At 45.8% G+C, this 20,690-nt stretch overlaps 1 protein-coding gene and 1 long non-coding RNA gene across 6 annotated transcripts; one reads left to right on the top strand and one right to left on the bottom strand.

The window, feature by feature from the left end:
* Nucleotides 1-1,087: 1,087 nt before the first annotated feature.
* LOC102055002 (histamine N-methyltransferase) lies at nucleotides 1,088-17,117 on the bottom strand. 5 transcript variants are annotated; one of them, XM_027814971.2, is made up of 8 exons: nucleotides 16,975-17,109; nucleotides 15,212-15,414; nucleotides 13,555-13,750; nucleotides 12,588-12,640; nucleotides 9,050-9,157; nucleotides 5,551-5,681; nucleotides 4,873-4,966; nucleotides 1,088-1,843 (listed from the first exon to the last, which is right to left on the bottom strand). In XM_027814971.2, exons 2-8 carry the CDS (start codon nucleotides 15,246-15,248, stop codon nucleotides 1,488-1,490), a joined length of 975 nt encoding a protein of 324 aa, XP_027670772.2. In that variant the 5' UTR covers nucleotides 15,249-15,414; nucleotides 16,975-17,109; the 3' UTR covers nucleotides 1,088-1,487. The 5 variants fall into 5 exon arrangements, with proteins under 5 accessions (XP_027670772.2, XP_055575051.1, XP_027670776.2 ...); XM_055719076.1 differs by having other exon boundaries at nucleotides 15,212-15,411; nucleotides 16,971-17,085; XM_027814975.2 differs by lacking the exon at nucleotides 15,212-15,414 and having other exon boundaries at nucleotides 16,975-17,117.
* LOC106631569 (uncharacterized) lies at nucleotides 15,020-20,425 on the top strand. The gene is made up of 4 exons (XR_001335374.3): nucleotides 15,020-15,137; nucleotides 17,550-17,655; nucleotides 18,027-18,395; nucleotides 19,521-20,425. It is a non-coding gene; the product is annotated as an uncharacterized LOC106631569 (long non-coding RNA).
* The last annotated feature ends 265 nt before the right edge of the window (nucleotides 20,426-20,690 follow it).

Below are 20,690 nucleotides of genomic sequence, written 5' to 3'. Positions count from 1 at the left end.
AGCAATAGATTTTGTCCCATTCAACACTGAGAAATACCATAGAAACATTCTAAAATACACTGGAATCAATATTTGATCACCAAGACAAGTCTGTGTTTCAAATAATTCACCCTAAAATGAACATAAACCAGCTATTAACACCCCATATAGTTTCTTGTAAATCACTTAAAATTATTAATAATATATATTGTATCAGAAATATATATGCAAAAATAAAATACAATTGCTCACAGCTGAAGTATTACCTAAAGTAAGCCCTTTCAACACTGAGTCAGATTATTTCAATGGCATAAACCTCACCTGTCTCATGGGATAAACTGAGCATTCAGACTATTAAATTCATTCAAGCAACCCTATTGTATCCCACTATGCATTGTGCCTTGCAGAGAGCGCAACACTTCTTAAAGCTGTAAAATCATTTCGCAAAACACATGCATCAACTACAAGAGCAGAGACAACTCCGCATGGAGAAGGGACCGAGGAGGTAAAGAATCTTCCTGCTGAACATCGTATACTATATATTGAACAGTTTTACCTGACATGACTCTATTGAAAATGAAACAAATCCCACTGAAACCTGTGAGTTTGGCATCAGAATTTCTTTTCGCTTCTTCATTGTCACACAGCTCACAAGCTATGCATGGCCCTTGCTGCCAGGCTAGAGAAAGGCTGTGGCCAGCAGGTTTGTGTGGCTAAATGAAAATAGCAAAAAGGCCAAAGCGACAGCAGTAGCTGGTTCCGAGCAAAGGCTTTGGGTCAGGGCTCGCTGGTGAAATCTACCTCTCCGGGATGGTCATTACCACTGCTGCACCTCAACCATTCTCAGCTGCTTCCCTCTTGCAGTGCCAGCGTGGACCTGGTACAGAAATCACTCTGCAGATGCAACCTCATAAAAACAAAGTAAAAATACAGGAAAAGGGAATCAGTTCCATTAGATGGAGCTGGCTGCAGAGGCCGGAGCAAGCAACCATCGCACGTGCTGAAGGTGTGAGGCCACTTTCACAGTAACTGGAGGTGTGAGATCTTGAAGTCACAAGCTCAAGAAATCCCACCCAGTCAGTCATTCTGAGCCTCTACTCTTGCCAGCTGCACTGAGAAGTTGTAATTTTTTTTATTTGGTCCATAGAAAGTTTTTAAATGAAGACACTGAAACCATGTACAGTTCATGATTATTTCTTAGGAAACGGTCAGGTTTCTGCAGGGCCTGAGCGGCTGGTGCAAGTTACATCTGTTATACAACATCCATATGATAAAGCAAAATTAACTGCTTAGTGATTTACACATTCATAATTAGTGCAGAATTAATTGGATATTAAAGTTTACTTGTAACAAAAGACATTAACATTGATTTCTTAACAGGTTCCAAAAATTATATGTCAGTACTGAAGTTAACTGAGCCACGTACAAAATATTGGAAAATGTATTTCAGCTTTTAACAGTTCGTATCTGGCTATTTGCTTTGGATCAAGAGGCAAGGAGAGGTTAACTCATGGCTCAATCACTATGACACTCAGGTTGTTATTAAAAAGCACCTTCCCATCTCTTTCTTCGCTGCATTCAGGCTTTCTTAACTCCTCCATTACTTGACGCTTTAGTTCAGGAGGAGCAGTTTTTGAAAACTCACAAGTTTCCGTCAGGAAATCCAGCAACAGCTCCCCATCCTTGTTCCCTTCAACAAAGCAGCTCGTTATGTCCATGGAGGATGGGAGCTCATGGACCTGGTACTTCAGCCCGGCTGAATCCAGTATCCTTTTGATGTCAGCAGAAGAAACGTAAGAGCAGAGATCATCTAAAGGCAAGGAAGACCCATACTTCTTCCACAGATTTTCCCAGCCACTGGTTTCTGAGAGATAAACCACAAGAAAAATGCTCAGGAATAAGGAAAAACACTCTTTGAAGAAATTTTTGATCATCCGTTTTTTCAGTAGTTGTTCTCGTTGTGAGTGGGATCTCTCCAGAGCTGGGACATGTGGTGGAGACATCTGCCTCCCTGCTTCTGTGCCTTGGGATTGGGGCTGCAGGAGGAGATGGGCATACCTACCCTGGAGCTCCAGCACCTCCCACCAAGCCCCCAGCTGAGGCCAGAGCAGCTCAGTGCACCCAATCCTCCCTTCTTCCACTCCCAACACGCTGCACCCCTCTGCCTCGTGCACATAGGCAGTATCTCACAGGGACATCTTTCCTGTGTCCACATGCTGAGCACTAGCTATTCGGTGCCATCTTCTTGATTTAAACTATTCCCTAGATTTCAGCTGCCTGTTGGGAAGACCAAGTCCTCTACTATTCCTTCACGTAGTTACCCTGTGGTTGAGCTACACACGAGCTTCATTGAATTACTTAGTACCAGTAAACAATCTCTCTGCTACGTGAAATACGTAGGGTACAAAACTCTCATCACATTGTCCATGCAGCTGGATGTGTGATGGAGAAAAGGGCGAGATGGACAGAGCTCAGGATGAAGCTGCACCATCCTCCCAGCCTTTAGCCTTGGCTCCCATCACATGCTGTTGGGCATGGACACCGAGAGGGCTGCCCCTCACCCCAAGCAGACTGCCGCAGCCGTGCCAGAAGGACGTTTTGGCTGCATACTGTGTGGGTGTGCAAAGGTGAAGCATGAGGAAGGAAAAGGCTCCTGTAGCACCGCAATCACCGCCAGAACTGAGCCCGTGCCAAGCCCACACTTGCTCATGCACCTCTTCTCAAGGGACCCTTTACAAAGAAAACCAGCTGGGTAAGGTGAACCCTCCCCCCAGTATGTCTTCACATCTTTATTTTCTCTCAGCCTGGATCTCTGATTCAGCATTTCTGCTATAAATCACTTTAAAAGGGTCACCCAGAATGACTGGATGGGATGAAAATAACTCTGAGCCTAATGAGCAGCTCTTGAGAGTTATGACTATAAATCTCCATAACTACTAAAACCAGTTGCTCGTCGGTTTTGCAAATGCTTTATCTGCAAACAGTTATTTATAGTCAAATAAACAGTTTGGAGTTTAGAAGAGGGGCTACAATATTTTCTTTCACCTGGTGGAAATTGAATGCAGAGCACTAATTGCAGAAAATTTGCTGGTGTCAGTGTTGTGTGACTCAGTGCCATCTCTGAGCCGAGCAATTATACACTACCTGAACGCAGCATTATTATAATAGCTCTCAATAGGCTCAGCATATGGCACTACTTTTGTTTTCAAGGCGATGTAAACAGATTTTTTAAATATGTTAAAAATAACACCGCATAGCTCTTGCAACTTGCCTGCTCTCCCGGCGGGGCCGGGGCAGGAGGGACTGCAGCCTTCGCCAGCTGACCAAGCCCTCTCCCACCAATCCTACTCCCAGACTGGTTTTTAATTAACACATCCTAATGTGTTTGTGTTGGAGATGACATTACCTTTGTTTTTTGAAATTACCTTTGTTCTGCTTATATTTCAGTACCTCTTTTTGCTTCAGTGCTCATTTTCAGAGCAATTCCCCTTCCCCTCTCTTGATACTCTTCTTTCCCCCAAGGTTTTCCTCATCTTTTCCTCTCTGCTGTTCTGAGCCCTGCTCCTCTCTCCTATTTTCTTGCTGGCCCCAACAATTTCTGCTCCTTTTTGCTCCCTCAGAAAACACAGCCTCACCTGGCCCAGAGAGGATTTCAAATACTTTTGATGAATTCAAGTTTTTAATCACATTTATTTTGAATAGACACATGTTCCTCCCTGTATTCATATTTCACGAATATCCAAAGGGACAGGCTGAGCAACTGGAAAAGTGTTTCAATTAACTATACGCAGGTAATCAGCAATAGTCTTGTATTATGATCTATTCTGGTTCAGCCAAAGAACAGGAACAGTTCTTCTAAATCATCTACAATCAGATCATTTAAAATACAGATTTCTTGCAGTGAACTGCTTGAAAACACTTTAAACCAAAAACTCTTTGGAGAAAAATAGTTTGAATAAATTCAGGTCAGAGAAGTGTCACTTCACGGTGGACGCTTCATGAACACAAAAAAGGAACTTCATCAAACACATTACAGTTCGCAGACATATCCAAATCCAATAAAAAATTAAGCTTAAACCTCTGAACAAGTAACAACATCCTTGACAAAACTATGAGATGCAACTGTTTGCACAACTAAAATTTCCGTGGCTTATGTGGCAAGGTAAAGGCTTTCTAGAGTCAAACTAGACCTCACCATGGCACTACCTCTAGCATATCTTGCCCACAGTGTTAAAAGGCTGTTGTTTACTCCGCTCCCACATTTTCCCACTGGTTTGGCCACAGAGCCTAAGAACAGACTAAGAACGCTCTTTTCCACCCAAAACGATGATATTAAGGAAATGGGCAGTTTGAGAAGAAAATGAACCATATGTGCTCTAACACCTGCTGTATGGCACAGCCGAGTCCTGTTGTAGCTGTTTGCTTAATGCCATTAGTCTCTGGGAGTGAGATAATGAGGTGCCCAGCCTGAAAAGCCTTTCACAGAAAATAGCAGAGGCTGAAGGAGCTCTTGCAAGCGAGAGCTGTGGGATGGAGCCTCTCGCCTGCTGGAGGGCTCTCTGCTGCCATCCATCACTGGCCAGGCTATAGGATGGGGAAGGGCAAAAGGTGAGAAAAGACATTTTGTGCCCATGGCACGGGTTTGCTGGCCCACAGAGCCTTCGGCTTTACAGTCTGAAGCACAGAGCTGCACAGATATAGGTGGTGTGCAGAGTTCAGTGGGCGTAGATCAGCGGGCACCATTTGTTACTCAGTGCACCTCTGTCGGTGATAAAGGGTGTTGTAAATTAAAACGTGCATTGGTTTCTAGCTGGCCTGTGTTGAACTCACAGGAATCCCAAAGGTCCTCATGGCTCTTGCCATGTGGTGTAATGGTGGTGGGGCAGCTCTCACCTGACACCAGGATAATGAGGAGCTTCGCCTGTGCTTCCAGGAGGCTGTGGAAGTACCGGATAGTCGCTGGGACATCTTTCACGTAATACAGCATCTGGAAAGAGCGGAGATGCTTACGGAGACACAATACTGTCCAAGTGGATATTATAACTGGTACCACTAGGTAAAAGAAATGCAATGGGGGCAACTTTGGACAGAAAAGCAGCAGGACCACGAGACACGTTAGCGCAGCAGCGGGCAGCAGGCTCACACTGCACGCTGGGGGCTGTCACTGCCTTGCCTGCTCCTGGCTGTCCTGGGACCAAGCTCATGTTCATTCACTCATCTGGGATGAAGAGATTTGCCTTTCTTAGCAGTGAAGGTGGCTTGTAATGGCTTTCATAAACTTGGAAATAAAAAGGCAATTTCATGGAGAGGACAAGGAGCTTTGAAAACACTAGTTGAAATGTATTTTTAGTTGACTGCCACCCACAGCCTGGTTAATAGGACTACTGTGCTCAAAGTTGCTTTGCTGTAACCCATCTTTCATTTTTGCAGTTCATTTACCCTTAAGTACTTTAAATTACAGGGAAATAAACTCACCTTTCTTCCCCCTAGAGTGGATAATGAGGTCACATACTTCATGCATACTTTTAACAGCCAAGTCTTTGACAACATTTACTTTGCAGAGACTTTTACCTGGACCATGTGAATGAAGTCCCATTTTTTAGACTTCTTCTCTGCATTCATTCGACTTTCATATTCATAAGCTGTCTCCACATGCCAAGTAAACTTTACGTTCTCAAGGTTTGATGTCTCAGCCACACGCTCTGAAACACAGAAGGCAGGACAGTGATATCTCAATTGGAAATACAGGACCAATTTCCATTCTGAGCTTTGATACATCCAAAACTCATATTTAGGTAGAGAGTTTTGGTGCCAGTAGAACACAGCAGTGGAATATTTAAAACCTTGAGCCCGTATGTGAGAAAGGTCTTTGTAGGATGAAGTCTTAAAAGGGTCTGATGCTTTTGCCTTTGCACCCTCATTTGGGCTCTTCTAGTCTTTACCTCATTAAAAAAAAAAGAAAGAAACTCTTCCTCATGACTGGCTCAAGCTGAATTAAAAGGTGTTGGCTGGGATAACCAGTTAGGAGACCACAAGGGGCACATTTGATGGCAAATGCAAGAAGAGCTGATGGACCCTTCATTTAGGTACCGTGCAAGACCCACGTAGCTGAGCAGAAGCCAGGCCATGGCAAAGGATACCCCAGAGACTGAATAAGTAAATACAGGGCTCGAGGATGGATCAAAGGGGGTTTTATTTTAGAGAGAAGCACAATTAAAAGCTCGAGAAAGAGAAAGCAAATGGCTCACTCTGGAAATGTGTCACAGGGATGGTGGGAAAGGGAAGGAGCTTTGCTCCCTGGGCAAGGAGCCATTTCTGGACATTTGGCTTCTGAAGTGTTCAAATAATTTTTCAAAATCCCACCCTTTCAGCCAACTGCTTCAGGTGAAAGGGATAATGGTGTTTTAAAGCAAAGACTAGTATAAAGAGTGACACATGGTGTGCTTTCAGACCTTGATACAATGCACACCCAGCAACTGAGCAAAGCAGAAAGCTGGAGAAGTGGATTCAAGGAATAAGTTATACCAAGGGCCTGGCTCATCACTGCATTTCTTTGCCTTTTATAGCAGCAAAACCGAGAGATAATTTCATAATTTAGGGGATGCTGGAATACTAATGTCCATCTGCTGGCATATGGAGCTCATATCACTGCACTCCTGCCTGGCGCTCGGGATTGCCCCAGGACAAAGCTAACCCTGATGCGATTCCTGTGCTTCGCTGGAGTTAACATAAATTTAAAACTTCAATGGCCCAAAGGCAGACTGAGCCTTAGCTACAGAACACATGTTCAAAACAACATGATTTGCTAAGACCAGCGCCTTTACACCACTAATCAAAATGTTTCTCCTTTTGGGCTCTGATTAGGACATATCCCCATCAGACAGATGAGAAATGCTCCATCAGCGCTTATCTCCTCTCTGTTATGGCTGCAAATGGGCCACCCCTTTCGGATGCTGTTGCTGTTATTCTGTTCGCTTCCAGTTATCAGTCACTGGCCCCAGCGCTTGTGGTTCAGATTTAATTTGCCGTTTTAAACTCAGGCTTCATCCAGCAGCAGTTCATATCACCATCACAAATAATCTGGTGCAATCTGGTTCAATTCAATTGCTAGAGAGTCGGTGAGGAGGCATTAGAAAGAAAAGTGAATTGCTTCCCAGGGTGAGCTTTTAAAGTCAAAATTTCAGAAAGGGCAAACTCATCCTGATTGTGGGAAGTTTCTGCCCAAAGGTTCATCTGAAGCCAAAATGTATCACACTAACCATTTTGAAAAGTTTTCCTGAACTTTCTCCTGGGTTCAACCCAGCTTGTGGGGTCACCAGCACCCCAGCCACGGTCACCAAGGAACTTCACCTGGACACGGACCAGAAAAGAGGGAAAGGCACAGCCTGGCCACAGGGCTTTGAGGAGTTCCTCTGTTGTGTGATGCAACCTAAGAGAAACCTCAGCTTGTCATCACTGCACATCCCAGTATGAAGTTTCTCTTGTGAGCTTGGCTTCTCCTTCCCAAGGAGAAAGTATCTGGTTAGGCAGAAAGCATAACTACTGAATCCTTGGAGGCGCAGATAATGTTTCCAATTCTCCCTGGAAATTCTTAGGGCTGAGAAACCTAATTAATGATACCTACTGGGGACATGATTAATTACCAAATAAGAAAGTTTAAAGAAAGAAATTCAGATTAATATTTCATTTCTGGTTTAGCATAAAACTTAAAATAAGGACAACGTCTCGTATTTTCTTTGACTTTCTTCTGGAAAGAAACTCACGGAAGTAGGCTAGGACTGCCAGTGGTGGTAGGTGGTAGGACCACTAGGAAAATTCAGCGCAAATCCAGCCCCACACACCTGTGGTCCACTGCCCAGACAGCACAGAAATGCTATGGGCAAGTGCCAGAACTGTCTTATCAACAGAGCAGATGCTCTGTTGCCCATCCTTTAGTATCTCAGTCTGGAGCGATGTAAAAGTTCCTGGGATTTTGCACAAGCCATCTTTTCAAAGATCAGTTCCATGTGATACAGAGGCAGATAGAAAAAAAATGATGCGTTTCGTGGAAGCCTTTGGTACCTCCAGAGACATCAAACTCCCCCACTACAGGGAGAAAGGGATTGTTACCATATTGGGTTTTTTCCCCTTTGACTTCCACCAGTTGTTCCATACTGGGAATGCTTCTTTAAGGACTTAAGCAAGAGCGAGAGTTGGAAATTTACAGTGTAGTTTTACAGCCTGGTATTTACTAGTTGGGAGCATTTCCAGCAGCACAGGCTGCTGAGGAGGTTCATTCATTACTGCCACGTCCATCCATCCAGCAGCTGCTTTCTGGCAAGGTACTGCTCACCGCCTGCGGCGCTGTAGCTGGTGTCATCTCCCTACAAGACCATAATGACCTGCTAAGGTAAAGCCTGGTAGGTGTTAATCCAGTGATAATCAAACTGTGGATTGATATTTAATGCTCGATTTGTAGGGCAATTTGCCTGAAGCACTCCTGCCTAACATTCAATCCTCCCTGGAAAATGCTTGGCTTTCCTTCATCGGTGGTGCTCAGACCTTTGGGCTGGTGGAAGGAAACAAGCTCTAACGACATCTTTTCTATCCATCTTGTTTTCCTTTCCATGTTTTCTAATTCAAAGGATGGTAACTAATTTAGTGCAACACCATGAGGTTTAGCAATTTGTTATTTGGAAACGATTTTTAAGATATGCGAGAATTACCACGAGGGAGAATTTTCCCTTTGATGTTGAGGAAGATCCTGATTCAGTGCAAGTTGAAGGAGGAAGAACTTTCTGAAATGTGGGGATTTTACTCTATTCCCATAAAATCATTCATCAGTTCCCACCTTGCTTAGCTTTTAAAGTCTGTCCAGCCCAAGTGTTTGCCACACAGAGTTCTTTGCAATGAGACTGAAGATTGTTGAAGAGCAGTGATGGCAAAAAAAGCATAAAACAGTGAGTTTTTTTAACTTTTAAGAGCCAGTTCTGACAAAAAAGCATTTGAATGTGGGGTCATGCAGTGTTCAACTCTTTTTAATGCATTTAGCATACTGAATGTAAATTCAATTTATTTAAAGTAAAAATACCTTTGTACTTGCAGATTTGGTCAGCACTCGGCTCTATCACGTCATTGTTGATGGGGACCCCTGGATATCTGGCTTGTACTTTTGAGAGGACCAGCAGGTCGATCTCACCTAGGGAAGCGGGAGACAGGAAACACAAGGTGAAAGCAAAGCTCAGGCAAGTGTTACCTCCACCACCATCACATCCCCAGTCTTGAAGACCTATGCCTGCCATTCAGGTATGGAAAACAAACCACACAGGCACATGTAGCTGCTTTGTATTCTTAGCAGATTGTCCCTGAAGATTTAGCTCTAGGGTTTGAGAAAAATATAAATACCAGTCCCAGCTATCCTCATTCCTCCTCTCTGACTACCACCATCAGTGCCAAGGGAAAACCAGACACAGTCATGCATGGCCTGAGCTCATGTTTTGTGGACATGGGCTAACCTGCTGGGGAGGATCCTCAGTGGCTCTGACAGCACCAGTCCTGACGGTCCCGTCACCAGTGGACCTGACAGGATTTCTTAGGATCAGTAATAGCATTGTTAGCCAAGCACCTCACTGGTTACCAGGGCATGTGGGTGAGGGAGAAAAGAGTATGTGTTTACACTGGAATCAGAAACAACCTTTATATCTGTTTGTCTTTAAGTGTCCTGTGACTTGTTCCATAAGTATGACGAATACTACACATACCATTTGTATTTATCTAACCCCTGTTTACAGAACACCCCAGAGCTGACTGTACTTTTTTGGGGAGGAGTAGTTCTCTCTGGACATTGTTCAGGCCAGATACAATTATTTTACTGTGGGAAGTACCAATAGATCCAACATTTCAAAATTTAAAATGAGCTGCCATTGCTCTTGGTCACCTTTCCCCATCCACAATAGAGGAAGCTCAAGGAGCTGATGCTCCTGCTGAGACACGTGTCCAGGGACAGCATCACGCTGGCTTGCTTAGCTTTCTTAAGGCTCATGTCTGCCTGTTGTGCTTGAATAAATTTTAGGTGGAAAAAAAATAACAGAAGAATAAATTATGGTAGAAAGAGTGAGACAGAGGGTATTGGTGGCAAATAATATAGAGCCAGGGGTCATGTTACCAACAAATATTGAACTTTTATAATACCATATCATAAAAATCCCTGCAAATTAACAAAAAATTCTGTACTGAATGGAAGATCATCCAGCAAACCCTGACAGCCAGACAGGCCCTTGCTGAGGGACCGTGCAGGGATGGCCCCCATGGTATTTGCACAGCCTCTGCCCACCCTCATGATTTTCAGTGCCCCTGGGCTCCTGCCACTTTAGTGTTAGCTCACTTACACAGAAGATGTGAGGTACAAAAGGAAAATATTGGGGATTAAATAGCCATAATGTGTTCCCCAGAGCTCAACCCAGCACACCAGGTCCTCCCCCAGGAAGGTCCCTTTGACTACAAGGAGATCTCTGCCTGCTCCTGGCTCCACCACACATCACCTCGGGTCAAAATCAGGCACCCCAGCCCAGGTCTCACTGGCTCATTTAAGCCCTGAGAATTTAACATAAAAAGTGAGGAAGAGTTCAATTTTTTCAGACTTACGTGTCTTTCTTAAATCAACTGATAACACCAAAATTTACATGGCATCTGTGCAAGCATGTTCCTTGAGGGAGGGAAATTGAATTTCTGAAGTAAGATAAATAGATGCAGCTTTGCTGTCACTGCAAACCCTGCATTCTGCTGAAAAATCAGAGCAAAGCCAGTCATCCACAGGCTGCCGTGGTAAAATTTGGGAACACAGGTTTTGTAATGAGCTACTGCAATATTTTGATTTTTGGTTGCTTTACCAACTTCCTGTAAAATGGATTAGCCCTTGGAAAAGGCGTGCAGGTCCTAATAAAAAAATAATTTTAATTTTGCATTTCCATATGCACATAGGTTAATATATTCCTTTCCACTCTTCTGTGGCCAAACCACCCTTGTATTGCTTTTAACCAGAAAAAACACCCCTTTTGATTCATAATTTAATCCACAGCCTTAATTGACTTCAGTTAGCTCTTTTATATGCAAACAAGTGTCCTGAGGCATTTTACAGTCAAATCTGTGGCAGCTTGCATTATCAACAATTTGGCAATTAGGCTATCCGAATTATTTAAACTCTCCAACACAATTACCTTTTAAAGGCTACCACTATGTTCACCATTAAGTTTCTAATTAAACGTTTTACGTAACGGGATAGTTTATAGCACAGTTGCTACTTTATAGCAGTGTTGATGACTTTTATGGTTTTTAAAGGTACAGAGTGCTGCGCGCTGGAGTGTGAACTTAATAAGGCAGAGGCTGTAGGCGAAGACAGGCACTGTATATGGGCGTGTGTAATGGGATATGATGCTACATTAAATGGTTTGCTTGTCTCTCGAGGTGGGAAAGTGGAAAAGAAACACTTCCCTTCCGTGCTCTCTCCCTGCGAAGCGCAGGGGCAGGTGAGGCCAGGGCAGCAGCTCCATCACTGCCCTCCGACACCAGCCAGGGTTAGCTAGGGATTTGGGAAGCTGCTCCCTCCTGACCACCCGAGGACCCACGACCTGAACAAGGCAGAAAGCAGCAAGGGTCTGGTAATTTTGGGGGTTTTGCATCACAAAATGAGCTTTGCCTGCATGTTATTGAATGTCCATCATGCTAAGCTGGAGCATCCCTGGTTAGGGAGTTGTACCTCACCTGCCTAAAGCGTTCCTGTCAAAACCAACATTTTTGGGAGCAGAAGAATGGTTTTCTTTGTTTGGAAAGCGATGTTCCTGCTCTGTCACACTGCCTGTTTTATAAATAATACCCACCATTTACATACAATTATTTTTACTTATTAGGAGAGATTGACAAGGCTGAGATTAGTCTTTGGAGATAGTATGACTAAAGCATTCAAACTGAATTAACTGTTCATAGAGAATTTAAGTTTGATGACTTAATGGGCAGAGCAGAATTAGAAAATTCATAGACTTTAATTATGGGGGAACTTAAGGAAGAACTTAATGAAAAGCATCCACTCGATGTTATTGGTATTGTTTTTCCACCCAGTGAACTTCAGATAAGACACTCTTTCTGATCTCTTTGGATTTCTTCTGGAGCTTACATTCAGCTCCAGTGCTGTGGGGGAGGGTAGATCCCGGAGGATACAGGCAAAACAGAAGTCAGCCAAGGCAGGAGGCAGCGATGGTGAGGAGTTATCACCTCAGTAAATAGTTACAGGGGAAAATAATTTCAATGCCAGTAAAAATTTAATAATCTGAGGAATCTAAGAGATTATGGCACTTTTTTTTGGCATAGAAACACTATGGGGCAGGTCAAGCCTTTCCCTATCCTTGAGGAGCAATGGTGCAGAAGAAGGTTTCTCGTGGAGGACATGCAAGTATCAGGGTGAGGAGGCACAAGCTGTTTTTAGGCAATGTGGCCACACACCAGCTAACACCATCTGTCCCCCGGAGCTTTTCAAGAGAAGACTTGTTTCCCACTTGGCTCCTTTCTGCAAATTTTAATCCTCTATTCTTGAAAAAAAAGGTAAAAGCACATTGATATTGAAGTCCATAGCATACCTGCTCCACCACCAACGCTCAGAATATTGATTGTAGACTTCCCGTTTCCAATACTGAAAAACATTATTTCTGTGTTTTAGGAGAGCTTCCCGGTAGAGAGGGTTACATGCATTGCGCGAAGCACTGGAGATCCCATGAAGACTACAATCTGCAGAACAAAATCAAATGCAACCTGCACATGTACAGGTGTGCCGGTGAGCTGGCAGGAGGGACCAGGTTCAGAACTCTGCTCTTTGGAGATTCCCAATTTCCCGTTAATATGGCAATTTGCAGGGGAGTTCTGCTTTCATTACATGTGCATACAAGCAGAAGCAGGTACATGTCTTCTCTGTGTCTGTGCTTCGAGGACCACAGCAGCTGAGCAATTATTTGTAGAAGTTTTACATTTTGCAAAACGGGAAGGAAGAGGGAAGAGTGTAACATGCTTAAAATCCCTTAGCAAGGTCTTGGCAGAGCCATAAACCTCCAAGCCCAGAGAAGGGCCTCCCCGCAGGCAGGATTTGATGCCGGCTGCCTGCTGCCCGAGCCAGCCCGCAAAGCGAGGGCTCCATCAAAACCCACGCACCAGCAAAGCAGGAGCATTATTTAGACATAGCAGAGAGGGCCTAAATATTACCTGAAAAAAACTACTTTTGAAAAGATGTTTTCAGCCAAATCTAATGTTAGAATATAATATCTGTTGCTCTATTTTAGGGTTGATTCAGGGTAAGCTGTATTTGCATGCAAGGAAAGAATCCAGCCTTATCTCCCCGCTGCTAGGCAGGCTCCAGCCCAAAGAGCAGCCGCTCAGCTGCGTGTACAAACAAAACTCCAGCCAAGCCCTATCAGAGCCCCACAGATGGGACGGCCGGCGGGGAGCAGCAATCTGTCTTTTGCAGGCAGCCCCCCCAGCTCAGCCGAGCCCGTCACCGCCGTGGGCCCATGCCCAGGGTTGTCCTTCAGCCCCATGTGGCCACCTCCATGTTACCTTGCTATCACGGCGGGCAGCTGCCTCTGTATGAAGCCATGCATGCACTGGTGCTCGGTTGAATTCGTGAGGAAGAGACGGAAAGACTGGAGGTATCTGGCAGGGTCGGTGCACAGGCTCCTCATGGGTGATGCCATGCTGGGGGGCAGAAGGGTGCTGGAGGGGAAGGTGGCTCCCTGCAGCTTTTCTTTCAGACCTAGAGAAGGAATAGCAAATGCTGCAGAGGTACAAACCAGCATGCGCCCAGACTTTGCTCTGTGTCCTCGCCCCTGCCACTGCGCCTTAGAGCACTTAAAAAAGTATTATGCAATTTTGCAATAGAAGCTGTAAATCAGGTTTGAGCAGCAAAGGGTGATATGTCATCTTTAATCTGCGCAGAGGAAATGCCAACACTTTTTAACTGTGCTGACACAGGGCTTTGTTAAAACCCAGTAAAAGGGTCTTTAGACAGTTCTTAAATAAAAGAAAAATTCCCCTATTTCTTGAAGGCATGGAGAGGCTCCAAAGACTTGGTCTGGATTAGAAGAAAGTGCAGCACACATCTCCAGAGATGCTGGCAGATGTCTCTATCTGCTTTTTTAATCTTTTGATGTTCTTAAAGGGAATGTTGACGGTAGGGTGAAAACAATAAAAACCTTATAATGCACTCTTTATTTTTCTAGTTTCTCTGAAGATAATGGTGTGATTCCCACGGGCTAAGTACTTAATTCAGGAAAGTCATGTGAGCTACAGGAATGGATGTTGTGCTAAACCCAGCTTATACAGTCGGGAGCCGGGGGAGGCAGGGTGTGCTATCGGGAAATGTTGGGCTGTACCCTGGAAAGTGCACAAAGATGTGCTCATCCCCTCTTAAACCACAGCTTAAGTCCACCATGTCTTGTCATAACTGGCAAGGAGAAAGAGGAACCCTTCTCCTCCTCACAAGTCCTGTGCTTAAGTACTGCACCATATCTCCCCAGCGTCTCTTAACCCATCTCCTCTGGCTTTCCAGCAGAGGTTATAGCCCAGCCACCTCTTGTTATTTTTATCGCTGCCTTTGGACTGTCTCCAGCCAAGCCCTGTTGTTGTTGAAGCACAGCAGCCAAGGGTGAAAGCCTCCCACGCACAGACATCCCCTGGCTCCCAGCGCAGCCTGGACAGCTTTCCTCACCCCACCGGGACCCCCCTGCCCCTTGCCTTCACTTACCAGCCTGACCACTGAAATAGAAACCATGGACTTTTTCCAGACTAGTGTTGTCCCTTTGGACTGTAATTCTGCCCTCTGTTGTGCTCAAGTCCCTCTGAGCTGCAGATCAAATAGCAACTGTCCTGTCTCTCCTCCAAATCACGAACAGAGACACAGAAGAGCAGTGGGCTCCGGTTCCTACTCGCCATTACCTCCCTTTCTGGCACTGAACTGCTGATCATTTTCCTGACTAACTGTGCAACCATTTTCCCACCCACCCAATAGCTGTCTCATCAAGGCCACGTCTTCCTCCCTTGTTTATGAGAATGTCACAGAAGATGGTGCAGCCCTAAAGCCCCTGTACAGGAACACCTCCTTCTCCCCTGTACAGCTGGGCTGCTACACCGCCGGCAGAAAGGTGGGTTTGGCACAGTTTCTCCCTGACATCTCCACATTGCCTGGCCATTGTCTTATTCTCTTCCTGGCTCTCACTCCTTCTTGAAGGATGATTTCTAGGGACAGCCTTCATGCTGAGCAGCTGCAGTTCCTCAGCTCCTCCTCCTGCCCCCTCTTCGACCGTAGCATAAAATGCTTAGCTTTGCCAGCTTTCCTTTGCTGCTCATGCCAACGTCCAGGTTGTGACATGCTTCGGGTTTGCAGCCCATGAGCCACATCTCCACATGTCCCAAAGGCTCCTGCAGGAAGATGAACAGTGAAGGTTGGAAGCAGTGCACCTTCTCCAGTGCATGCTGCTACAAGAGCCATTAGATCAATTAGCAATGCCTGCTCATTGCTGTACTTGGGGAAGTCCTGAAGAGCAGTGGTGACCTCTGAAGCAGGAGCCACGGTATGATATTCCACCCATACCACCACCGAGGCATACCTGGCTTTTGGCATGCTCCCCGTTCCCCACCCTCTCAGACAGCAAAGTGCTTTCAAGGGAAAAAACAGCAAAAATGAGTATGTTAAAAAGCAATGATGAAAAAGGCCTGGTAACAAACAGATGGCAGAGCTTTAAAAACTTTGCTGGATCTCAGATGCCCACGAGACCGGTCAGAGTGGCACAGGAAGGTGACAACCTCCCCAGCCGCAAAGCTTTCCCCCCCACCGCCTGCTTCAGCAAGCCTGGTGCGTTAGATAAGACAGGTGACCTGGCCCGTGCATCAGACAGACCAACAAACCACAGCTGGATTGACTCTGTCAGGTGGGGGGCGATGGCCCAGGCATCACCCACCACTCGCCCACAGGCAGCACGCTGCCCACGCCACCCACCGGCTCCGCTGCTGCGCCTCAGCCTCCGACCCATGGCCCCCTCTTTGCCCATACGGCAAAATCCCAATTAACCTCGGGAAAGCAAGGATGTATTTTGCCAGAGAGCATAAGGAAGCAAACACCTGGATGTATGTCAGGTGAGAATTCCTCGCTGCTAACCCACCCTGAAGATAAAGCGGTCGGTATATGCCCTGTTTACCCATTCCTCTGCTCTGCCCAGCTCCTCGCTTTTTACTTTAAGTGCATAGAGGCTTTGCTACTTGCCACTAACAAATTTTACCGTCTTCAATCTTGAAAAAATATTTTGCAGTTAATAAGAGGAGATTTAGATAATCAACCTTTTTTCTATGCCTCCCTCTGCTTCCCATGATTTAATTTGCCCACGTCCCCTGCTCAGCAGTCTCTAATGAGCAGCTGAGATTCATTTTCATGTTAGGTGCAGTTCACGGAATTTGTCTCATTTATTTCATTACGATTTTGCCTGTTTGAATGTGCTCTATTTATTTCCTGATGGTTTTTGCTGTTTGAACGGCAGCCAGTTAACTTTAAAAATGAGTAAAGAAAAGGAAGAAAAGGATTTTTTTCTGGATCAGGCTGATAGAAACTTTTGGATAATAATGTTCTCTTGCACATCTTCCCTTCAGCCATAATCCAGATTTATATGTAGCTCCCTAAAAAGATTGAGGAGTTGCAAAACCAGACTCAGTGTTTACACTGCGGTTACTTGTTCCAACCCTGGTTTACACCAGCGCCAGCAGAATTAAACCTGCTTTATGCTCCCTGCAAAACCCTTTAAACCTTCCCCAGGAAGCCAGAGAACAAAGTGACCCTGCCCTCAGCCGTCAAGTATTTGCAGCCGGAGCTTGGGCTGATTAGCAGAGGATTACGCCTTGTTGCTGAACACCAGCAAAACACGGATCCCTCTCGCAGGAGTTGAATGCGATCTGTGAAGCTTGTGCTCGCCTCGCCGCAGCCATACTTACACGCGCGCAGGCTGTGCCTCTCGGGGTCGTGGGCTCCCACGGCGCGATGCCACTGCGGTGCTTGGGACACGCTCCCGGCCGGCCACCTTCCCGGCAGCTGCTGCTGTCCCACCCCCGGGGCTGCGACGTGGCAGCGTGGAGGAGGTTTTGCTGCCTGAAAAAGGAGCGAGCACCATCCTAGCCTCGTGCGGTGGCGGCTGCCTGCAGAGGCAGAGCGGGCAGTTCAAACCCTGCCTGCCACATCCACCCGGTGCCTTCCGCATGGTGCCCACCAGCCATCCCCCAGCCATCCCCCGGGACACACCTGGCACGGCCACCAGTGCCCCGGGAGCGTTTAAACACAGAGCTCTATCGATGTGTTAATTAAGACTCCGGATGAAAAATAAAGCCCTGCCACTGGTATAGAAGAAATGCAGCTCTTGACAAATTGGAAATAGTTGTCTCAGTGTGTGGCACGTGGTGACGTGCGGGATCATTTACAGTTTGCCCATAGAAGCCTACCATTACAGATTACCTTGCTTTTTAGCTGGTTTTCTTGCCAGCAGCTGAGATTTTGCTTATCCCTTACTTTCCAGGGCTGAAGCAGTGGGAAGCATTTTCTGAGCTGCGTGCACCCTCCACAGCCCTGTTTGGAAAAGTTTTATCCCAGGGAACACAAGAGCGAAAAAAACATTGACCCAGGTCTGCTATCACACTGTGTTTTGGTGTTCGGAGCGTTAATAAAATATTTGCTCTATGTGTGCCTCAAATTATTCATTGTTCCTTCATGTTTAGTGAGAAGGAATTTTTTTGAGTTAAATGAAGACGTTTTCCTTCTGGACATAGATGGAGAAATTAACTGTTCACATTACAAAAGTCATGTAAAAGAATACCAGTAATGTTAATAATAAAGCTTTCAAAGCACAGTTACAGGAAGAATGGCTGTAGTTGGAAGTTTAGTTGAAAGTTTATGGAAAGAAAGATTTCATATCAACATTTAAACTTGTTCAGCTAGAACAATGAGGGTGTGGGAAGGCAATAACCGCTGCATTTTCTTCTCTCTCCATACACAGCACCATTTCCAAACGACTTTGAAGGAAGGATATCCAAAGACAAAGACCCTTGGCAAACAGCAATGCCAAAGCCATGCAGGAGGGATGAGCAGACCCACAACTGTTTTTCCATTTGAAATTGACAATCACGACTTCAAGAGGCATTTTAAGGAAAATGAAACCCCAGCTACTCTGTCAGACAGCTATGAATTGAGCCAGCTCCTCTTGGCTTGCAGTGTCCCAGCAAATGCTGGTTCTGCAGCAATGGCTCTCACATGGGCTGTGGGTGCAAGCCCTGCTGCAGCGGTGGCCGTGCAATGCTGTGCAAAGCCCTGTCCTGGCTCCATACCAGCGATAAGCACTCCTGTTCAAACATAGCTGAATAGCAAGGTCAGTGGTGGTTTCTGTTTTCCTGGTTTTCTCTGCAGTTCTGGAAATCCAGATTAATTGGCATCACCAGAGCTGTGCAAGTTGGTCAAAAGAAAATAAACTCAGTGCATCTGGTCCATGCTTTTCTCCCTGTGCCATCCACTAAATATGAATTTTCCAAGCGCCAGTTGCCATTTAAAATGAAAGCCTAAGTTTAGAGAGCCAAAAATACAGATTATATGCATCTGGTGCTTTTAAGTGCTTTATGAAAATAAAAGATGCTGCTGTTAATTTGCTTCTTTAATTTCCCCTGGAGACATATTCTGTGAGCTTTAAGCCAAATCCCAGTCGTTTCACTCTGACGTGGGCTCAGTGCTACCATGGTGCAGGGTAAATGGGGAGAGGGGATGCTGCACCACTACCTGGACCTCACTTCCCTTGCCCCCAGCCCCGTCCCTTCCCAACGGTGTCTGTATGATGCCCTGCAGATGCACCTGTGCCCAGGGCAGGGCTGCACTGAGCCAGAGGCTACGAGCCAGCAGGGAAGAGCAGGAGCCAGGCCAAGGGCTGGCATCATTCTGCAAAATGAAATCCTGCAGAGAAGCTTGTACATTGCCCCCAGGCAGATCTATGGTCTTTCTTCATTAATGTGGTTTTACACTGTTTAATATCAATGCTTAGAAAAGAAAAATCACCTCCTGTGCCATTTTACCATACGTCCTCTTATATACAGCACTGTCCTAGATGGCAGGAGGCTGAGTTATTGAAAGGAGAACCCACAAGCCTTGAGGGCATCAATATTTGGGAAATAATAGCTATTGTGCATTAAACATCTCTCTGTCATGACAGCTCAGGGGACAATTCACAGCTCTGTAGATACTTGGCCAACAGTGTTGTGGGATAATATTAAAACACAAAGCTGTGAGTAAGACGAGTCCACCCAGAAACCTGGCAAGGACCCAAGTAGTTGTCACTGGCCCCTTAGGTGAGGCAAGAGCTGGGAAAAGTCAGCATCTGCAGATTATTTCCTTCTCTGGAGTAAATCTGCAAGGGTTTTGGCTGGAGATTTATACTCTGGGAAGGAGGAGAAAGGAATTAAATGTTACAGTCTTGGGCCAAATGAATCACTACCATTTTTTCTTTCAGGGATGCTGCAAGCGCTGCAGGGAGACAGCCCTTGCTGAAGGAGGAAAGGCGCAGGGGAACATGCCCTGGCACATGCTCCCCGGGGTGGCCACCAGCCATGTCCAGCAGTAACGTGGGGTTTCCTGTACGTTGTGCTGATCCATAAGCTCCAACAGCCTCGTCAGTCCCATGGTAGAAGTGGGAATAGCAGCATAAATTTCTCCACTGAAGATATAGAAGAGCTGTGATAACTGCTTAATCAATTGATGCCTTCAGGGATGAAAGTGCAATCTAAGTTGACAAAAAAGCTGGGTGCAAGCAGGATATTGGGACTGGCTGCTGGTTACACATGATGACAGCTGTGTGATGCTGATTTTATCTTGGAAGGGATGGGAGTGCCGGAATAGACCATCCATCACGTGCACAGCTGTAGCAGCCCCCACTGGGGTGAAGATCCATCCCTTTGGAGCAGGGATTCAAGCGTGGAGTCACAGCTGAGCAACATGAGCTTGGGAACAGGCAGGGGATGGATCCCCCTGCCTTAATAAAACCTGAGAGCCCAAAGTACAATGGGTCAGATGTAGGAAACTGGATTTTCAAGAGGCAGCAAGAGTGGGAAAGGCTGGGCAGGGAAGACCTAATTTCTATCCTGTCACCAGACTTCAGAGCATCTGTGGGTGGACCAAATATCTGAGCCCAGAGATCCAGGAGTTTATTGGGCTTACCTCTGGATTTGATTTAATCACACTCAGCCAGCCTGATAAAAGCAGAAGCTAGATGTTGCTTAATGTCTAAAGAATTAGTTCTGCTGTCTTCTAATAAAGCACGCTGATGTAAGCTGGAGTTGATAACAAGATTGCTGTGCTGGGGTAACAAAATCTCATTTTGCAGGACAACCTAACTGTCAGTGCCAAAGAGCAGACAGGTTATTGCTCACGCTCCTCCAAGGTTGCCTTTATTAAAATGGAAATTTCCAAAGCTTTGCATGCACACACACGTGGCCACAGGTGCTGACATCCTCCTGGGGGGGAAAGGGGCTAGCTGCAAGGCCACAGCCACCTCCTTGCTCCTGCTGCTCATGAGCTGAAGCCCTTGCAAAGCGGGGTGCCCTGGGGGACCTCTCTGCCGCAGGTGAAGGGGTCCATGTCTTCGCAGCCCCCACCCTCACCATGCCTTTGAGGTAGCCTTGGC

The sequence above is a fragment of the Falco cherrug genome, chromosome 8 (genome assembly GCF_023634085.1).
Source record: "Falco cherrug isolate bFalChe1 chromosome 8, bFalChe1.pri, whole genome shotgun sequence".
Taxonomy (NCBI): domain Eukaryota; kingdom Metazoa; phylum Chordata; class Aves; order Falconiformes; family Falconidae; genus Falco; species Falco cherrug.
The sequence above is the reverse complement of the archived record's forward strand: the minus strand, read 5'-3'. Positions and strand labels throughout refer to the sequence as shown.